Source organism: Halictus rubicundus, chromosome 2, assembly GCF_050948215.1.
Source record: "Halictus rubicundus isolate RS-2024b chromosome 2, iyHalRubi1_principal, whole genome shotgun sequence".
NCBI lineage: Eukaryota > Metazoa > Arthropoda > Insecta > Hymenoptera > Halictidae > Halictus > Halictus rubicundus.
The window spans coordinates 25,915,435-25,923,399 of record NC_135150.1 but is presented as its reverse complement, the minus strand read 5'-3'; the positions used below and the strand labels follow the sequence as shown (position 1 = coordinate 25,923,399).

Below are 7,965 nucleotides of genomic sequence, written 5' to 3'. Positions count from 1 at the left end.
TATCAGTGTCAAGCAACATCGGTTACAAGTGAAAGACTATATTTTCAAAGGCGGGACAAATTTGAGGTTAGAACGTCAGAAGACAGAAAAATGCGAAATTCCCCATGACGAATCATCAGCTGTGCCACTTACAGCTGTTTTTACGCGAATCACGTCATCACGTCAATTAAAACCTACGAGAAGTTGTTCGATATATGTACAATGAATCGAACGAATCCTTTGCTGAATAATGATTTATTACATAATATCGTTGAGTCAGCAAAAATAAAAAGATAGCATTCTCGACCGAAACGAGTATTATGTATCGGATTTAAAAACAATTGATTGAAGCGCGTTTACTTATAATGTTTCGCGATAGTCGATTTTCTTAATTTTTTTCTTTCAAGGTCTACTCACATTTCTACGTACTACAAGCGAATTATTTGCGTCGTTGAGAATTAATTCATCGAACACACGATTTAAAAACCATGGATTTAATGGCATACGTGCCTCATTTTTCAGAGGCGCCAAACGTCGAAGTGAGTCTCGCAATAAAGTTGGATTGATGATTGACAATTGATATTTATGTAATCGGTAATTAACGGCTAGTTTGATTGATCGATAGAATCAATTATGATTTCCGTTTTATTTTTAATCGTAAGCAATAAAGTTGAGAATTCTATCCAGTGGCTTAATTTAATACCCTACTCTAGATAGGAGCATATCGGTAACTCTTTTCCCGAATCACGATATCTGATTAACACTAAACCTACCGACATTTCATGTATACCTAATCCTACCGTAAAATGACCGCTTCAAAAAAAAGATATGTATCTTAAAATAGAAAGACGTGCTATGAAATTTTTTCGGAAAGTAAACAATAAAGAAAGTTGTGAGTATGTATATTATAGGAAAAGTCAATACATGGCGATACAGTAACGTTGTATACAAGAAACTCTAAACGAAATTTCAAAAACGGTCATTTGACTGCGCGTTGGTAGGTTTAGCGTTAAAAAGAAACTAAAAATGCACTGCAAAATGTTTCTGTTCCGTATCAGTTATTCTACAGGCATTCCTACGTTAAAAAAATTTCAAAATAATCGAAAATTTCCCGTTTTTGCTCGATACAGCGTTCACCGGTGCTCGAACATGTTTGCGAACAGCCGAAAGAAGAAGACCTCGTGGAAACAGTGATAAAGGGCGACACGCTTCGAGCGAAATTAGCACGGTGGTTCTTGCGCCAACGAATTTTATCGCGGGAACATCACTTGACCCACTGGAGCTTAAAAAGCACGACCGCGGTGAATTACGAGATCTCGAGACACGTGAAATCCCATCCCTACATGATTCATCCATTCAGTTCGTTCAGGTGTATCCAATTTTCCCGAACTATCGTATAAATCAGGTGTATCCAATTTTCCCGAAGTATTGCGTTTAGTAGCATCCTATTGCACTATCTTTTGCAGCATCTTTTGGGAACTGTTCATGGTGATGTTCACGGTGGTGGCTCTGCTGGTCACTCCGGTGTCGATCTGTTTTTACTTCCCGGAACACGATAACTGGGGCATCATCATCGATTCGATAAACAGTGTATTCTGGTGTGACATTATGCTATGGTTCTTCACGGGCTACTACGACTATCGGACGAAAGTTATAGTCCTGGAGCCCAAGATAGTAGCAATGTACGTTCACCTTTCCACCGAGCGAAAATTTCGATGCCAAGGCCGTCGCGAGAATCAAAACACAATTAAGAGACAACCTCGTTTGTGCGCAGGAAATATCTCAAGAAATATTTCCTAATCGACATAATGACTAGTCTACCGATAAGCTTCGTGAAATTGATTGAACCTCGGTGGATGTGGTACTGTACCACTCTGAACATGATGAAGTTCTTACGAATCCGCAACGTGATCGTCTACTCCCGTCGACTCTATGGTGTTAGTTTAGCGTTGTAGACGGTGTCGAATCGACAGCTCACAAATCATGATAACACTCGGTTCCAGGTGTACCGTTTGAGCTATCAATCGTTTAAGATCCTGGAAACAGCCTTGATCGTCGTGTTGGGTGTACATTGGGCCGCTTGCTTCCAGTACTACGTTCCCATTAGCGTGGATCATCTGGGCACTTTGAGCAGCAAGTCGGTATCACTATCAAGTCAACGATGTACAGTCAACTCTCCTACAACGCGATTAATTCGTACCATGTTATAAGAAACTCAAAATTACAATATTTTTACTCCGCGTTGTAGGAGGGTCTACTGTAAAGCACATGCAAATCTATTGGGAGTCGCCTAATAGGTGTTGGAGAGTGTTACCGGGAGGGTACTGTATGCGACATCTAGCTGGTATTACAAGTGATAGTCTGCTTTTTCAGATCTTGGATCAATTCAGCGTATTTTCGGAGTAAGGAAACCAAGACGGAGATGTATCTTGTGTGCTTGAATCGCGCCATCACCGCGTTGGTTCGTTCCGCGCATTATCTGGACATGAAGACACCGGAAGATATGATATTGAACTTGTTCCTGACTATTCTCGGGTTTATTGGTTTCGTGTTCTCGATAAGTGAGCTCAACTCGGTTATACGGATACGGTTTCGGCCGTATTTACGGTTTACAATATCTTGTATAACAGTAATCGTCCCGTAGCCCAATTCTCGCATTTGCTGACGACGTTCCACATAACGATCAAGCGCCACCTGAAGATTATACAACAGTTACAAGAATACATGCGATACAAGGAGCTCCCGCAGGCTCTGCAACGTCGTTTGCTGGTATACTACATGTACCGAAACAAGAAACGCTTCGAAAGGAATAAAAAGATTATAGAGGAGGTGTCGCCTTACCTGAGGAAGGTGCACTAGATTTCCTACATTCTCCAATCATTTCTAATCTCGGATCCACCGTTACAAACTGGGCCGCCGCTTTCAGGAGCTGATTTTGCATAATTATATGAGGCTGGTCAGCAAGGTGAAACTATTCAAGAATCTGCCCGAGAGAGTGGTCGCCCTGTTGACCGGCTCGGTGCGATCGGAGATCTATATGAGCGGCGATAAGGTCGTTAAGGCAGGCACGCGCGGCGAGTCCCTCTATTTCATCACTTCCGGCACGGTGGCGGTCTACACTGCTACGGGAAAAGAAGTAACGTTATTATAGCGATTTCGTTTCGCTTCCTTTTTGGACGCGAATTCACCGAGCAGGCCATATTAGCGGCGCAAATTAGTCCCCACGATTTTTCAGCCCCTTCGGGTGGTCGGACAGAAAAGTGTTTCGTACCAAAGTTAATCAGTATTTAGCTGACAAAAAATTGCAATTTTTTAAATTAAAAACAGATCGATTTTCAACAAAAAAAATCGAGGTCGCTGACATATCTTTTAATGGAACTGGGTATTTCTAACTTCATAATATTGTAGGCGACGCCGAAACGAATTCAACGACCTGCTATACAATGACTTTCAGATGACCTTGAAGGATAATATCGCCATGAATCAATTGCCAGAATATTTGAAATATTTCGACGGTACGTAATAGCAACGCCTCGCATTTAGAGGTAAACAAATGAACGTAAACATTGCTTCAGAACTTAACTCACAAAAAACCAAATTTATACAGAGCCACATCGAAAACACAAATGTTAAACGTGTACGTGTAATTAATTAATAATTAAATTAAATTTTCGAACTGCATCCCGTCTTGTGTAACGGAAAGTTCTGCTCTTTGTAACAAAGTCTTATGTGTAGCTTCCATTAGAGAACTTCTTTTTACATTTCTACACGCTTGAATTATGCGTTCTTTAAGATTTTCCATATTATCCACTGATCCCCAAAAACAGGTCTGGGCAGCCATCGTGTTGGAAATACATATCTTCTTTGATGTTTTCCGGGGACTCTTGCAACAATGTTGGAAGTTCATATCGCAAAAAATCTATGTATCGATGTGCTGTTAATATTCCATCGTAAAAATATGGTCCGATTAGGCAGCCGTTTATTATTCCACACCACATAATTTATACTAATGTGCACTTGTAAATTACGTTCAGAGGTCACAAGCGGATTATTTGTTGCCCAAACATGCCGTTTATGTCGATTAAAGATACCATTATTTGTAAACTTGGACTGGTCGGACAATAATATTTTGTCTAGTATGTGACAATCTTCTTCGTATTGGCAAACTAACCAAGCAATAAATTCTAAACGTCGGGGACCATCAGATATGCGTAAATGTTGCACTAACGTAAATTTGTACGGATGATATTTGTTATCTTTTAAAATTCTTCTCACACTCCCATCTGATATGCCTGTTTCTGCAGCGATTGCACGAGTAGAAGTATGTGGATTTACTTCAAAACAAGCTAACAATGTTACAGCGTTATTATCATTTGTTACACATTTGCGATGACTACGATGCTTTCTATCTTGAAATTTCCCATTGACACGTAAATAACGTTCAACATTACGAAATGTTTTCGGACATGGATGATTTACATCCGGATATTGTTCCGCATATAACATTGCAGCCTGTCGAGCATTTCCTCAGCACTCCTGAAATATTTTTAACATATTTATCTTTTCACTATTAGCGTACCGGTTCATTGTTATAACGTATCTCACAATTTCAGGTAATGAACTAACAGATCTTGCGACACAAACGGACCACAGTTGTGGAAATGAGCATTCGCAATGTTTACGTTCATTTGTTTACCTCTAAATGCGTTGCTATTACGTACCGTCGAAATATTTCAAATATTCTGGCAATGGGTTCGTGGCGATATTATCCTCCAAGGTCATCTGAAAGTCATCGTATAGCAGGTCGTTGAATTCGTTTCGACGTCGCCTACAATATTACGAAGTTGAAAATACCCAGTTCCATTAAAAGATATCACAGCGACCTTGATTTGTTTTTGTTGAAAATCGATTCTTTTTTTTTTTGAAATTTAAAATATTGCAATTTCTTGTAAATAATGATTAACTTTGGTACGAAACGCTTTTTTGTCCGACCACCCGAAGGGGCTGAAAAATCGTGGGGACTAATTTGCGCCGCACTCTGTACATACAGCTACTCCAAAATTATTTTGTATGCGTTCGATTACCGATACCGGAAGGTCTGCCATCTGGAGGACGGAAGCTACTTCGGGGAGATCGCGTTGGTGATGGAAAGCGAACTGAGGATAGCTACGGTGATAGCGGTGGAGACCTGCGAGATCTGCGTGTTGGAACGCGACGACTTCCGCCGGCACATATCCCGATATCCGGATCTGTTGAACCGTTTACAAAACGTCGCCCTCGAGAACCTGGAGGGAACCCCGGGTCTGGAAGAGGCCTGCAATCTGGACAGCAAGACCAGGCTTCAATACATCAACATAAGCAGCATCAAGCGCAATCGACGACCTGTCAACGTTCCGAACAACGAATAACGGACGAACACTGTCTTCGAGTCGTTCCTCGTGGCCATCGCTGCACTAGTTTGCAACTGTTTCCTAGTTCTTGTTTATTCTAGCTTCTACCTTAATCCTAGACAATACAATATTATTAGATTGAGTGATAATTCATAGTAGCGAGCGATTAACAGCATCCTCACCATGCTAGGTCACTTTCTCGTTTCGTCGATGCTTTTCTATCTTCCGGAAATGAATATTCTGTTCGCTCGTCTGTAAAGGAGGGGGAGGAGACGCGTCTCTAGAGCCTAGAGTCTAGTGTGTTTATTGTTCGATCTAACACCTAACATATTGCAACAACAACAGTAACTAACAACGATAGTTTCTCCGTTTCTGCGGGTTCCGGTAAGATTGTTGATAAACCGACATGAGTCTCCAGTGTTCCGGGTAATCGGCGCCTCTAGATCCGTTCACAACGCTGAACGGAGGAGCCAAGGTGTCGATGCGGAAGGACCGTTTGGCGAAAGGAGTCCTGGGTCTTGGCACCGTAGCTTTCTTCCTCTGATCTTCCCCCTTTTCGATGCCCAGAGCCAGACCCACGGCCGACTTGATCAGCCTAGGGTCGTCGTCGAAATTTCTCGGCTGGCAGGCGACGCACTTTCTGAAACCAGCTCTTCGGGGCTGTGGTCTTCGTTCCTCTTCCTCCTTCCGTTTCGATATACTGACCCGGTCGAGTCTGTCGCAGAGACAATCGCAGCAACGTCTTCCTTCCTCTCCTCTGCTCTCCGAACGACTGCGGCTCTTCTCGCGAGGCTCGTCGTTTTCGGCGACGACTCGAAGAGAGCTCGTCGAGCTCGGGGTCCGGTGAACCAACGCGAAGATGGCTGGAGCCAGTCCACCCTCCGAGCCGTCGACGTGGCTGGGTCTGGCAGGTTCGTAGACAGGATCTATCGGGGTCTCCCAACAGATCGCCAAGTCCATCTTCGTCTTCGGCTCCTTGCAACCCAAGACCGGCCCGTACCCTTTGGCCGATCCGCTCGCGCGATCTCCGCGGTTGCGTCTTCCGCTCGAACGTCGTCAGGACCTCCCCGGGCCGGTGTTCTTGAACACAAGGTCGTCGACCTTGTCCGGCAGAGGCTGATGCTCCAAGTTCTCCGCGTGCAATTTTTTCGCCAAAGCGAAGTGCTCGTAGCAAGACGGTCGTCGATCATCGATCCCTACCGCCGACTCCTCTTCAGGATCTTTCTCTCTCCTCTTCGGACAGTCCGGAACGTGTTCGGTTAGAGAAGGTATTTTCAGGTTCCCGGTGATATACTTGGCCTGGCAGCATTCGTGAAGCTCGTTGACCCTCGACGAAGTTACCAGCTTCCCTGGACAATGGGCGCAGCACTTCTGAGTCTTCATGGTCTCAGGATTCTTTCATATTAATCGTTCCATGGATTCGACTGGTTCGCGAAAACGAGTTCAACGGCCGTTCAAGGTCGACGGTGCCGAACAACTTCGCGCGGAGCTAGTTCGACCACTGTACGCGTTTCGAGCGCAACTGCGGGAATTCCGTCTGTCTCTCTGATCTCGGTTAACGGGAACGGTTGTTTACTTGACGACGGGCTAGTTCGATACCGTAATCCTACGTATACGTATAGTCATACAGGAGCAAAACTGAACGCGCATACGACATTTTAACAAAGATAATTTTTTATTCAATATTTCCATGTAGAATACAAAAGAAACAAAATACTTGGTATTATCTACAATCTTTTGGCTGTTCAAAACAAACCTAACGTTTGTGATATTATTATTGTTTCGCTTCATACAATTTTTTTTTTTCGTGTAGTCGGCTTTGCACCGCACGAAGATTCTCGGGATTAGGAACTGTGAGCACAGATTTTGTAAACAATTTGGTAGTCCATCGCGACCAGGAGTGCGGTAGTTATTAGTTTATCGTTGTTCGTGCGTCAACGCGCATCAATATAACATGATGAAGCCGTTATCTAAAGATATGAAGAATAATATCATTTTCCAATTAAAATCGGGTTTATCAACGCGAGTAATTGCTAGAAAATTTGTCGTCGGCCAGGGAGTTGTACACAAGATACGGAAAAAATACTGTAGTAAAGTCCCTGCATCTTTTGGAGGCCGTCCAAAATGATTATCTTGTCAGGAGAAGAGAAGATTGACGAGATACGTTACTTCAGAAATTACAACGACGGCAACAATGGCTGCAAAGTTATTCGAAAGCGATGTTGAAAAGAAGATTAGTAGGTGGACGGCTCGAACGGCATTAAAAGAAGCCAATTTTACAGCAATTGAGAAGAAACAAAAAACCTGCTCTATCAAAAAAGAATGTCAAGGGCCGTCCGAGCTTTGCAAGAAAATATTTAAGCTGGAATATAGAGCAATGGAAAAAAGTAATTTCTTCCGACGAATCTAAAATCAATCGAATTTCATCGGATGAACGTTCTTGGTGTTGGAAGAAGCAAGGCGAACCTCTTTTACAGCGTCATGTGGAGCAAACAATAAAATTTGGTGGTGGTTCACTTATGGTGTGGGGGTGAATTACGGCGTACGGTGAACCAGTATACGTATAAGGATATCTTGGAAAAAAATTTACTGGAAA

The 7,965-nt window shown here is 42.9% G+C and overlaps 2 protein-coding genes across 2 annotated transcripts; one reads left to right on the top strand and one right to left on the bottom strand.

Annotated features, from left to right (window-relative positions):
* Positions 1–79: 79 nt before the first annotated feature.
* On the top strand, positions 80–5,598 carry LOC143365758 (potassium/sodium hyperpolarization-activated cyclic nucleotide-gated channel 1). Its single transcript, XM_076806236.1, has 9 exons — positions 80–518; positions 1,110–1,348; positions 1,446–1,661; positions 1,754–1,916; positions 1,983–2,116; positions 2,353–2,540; positions 2,624–2,829; positions 2,906–3,115; positions 5,076–5,598. The coding sequence occupies exons 1-9, from the start codon at positions 468–470 to the stop codon at positions 5,385–5,387; spliced, it is 1,719 nt and encodes a 572-aa protein (XP_076662351.1). The 5' UTR covers positions 80–467; the 3' UTR covers positions 5,388–5,598.
* A 22-nt stretch (positions 5,599–5,620) lies between these two features.
* LOC143365755 (uncharacterized) lies at positions 5,621–7,408 on the bottom strand. Its single transcript, XM_076806226.1, is given in 1 exon segment — positions 5,621–7,408. A coding segment is annotated over 1 exon segment (1,035 nt). The 5' UTR covers positions 6,753–7,408; the 3' UTR covers positions 5,621–5,717.
* Positions 7,409–7,965: the final 557 nt, after the last annotated feature.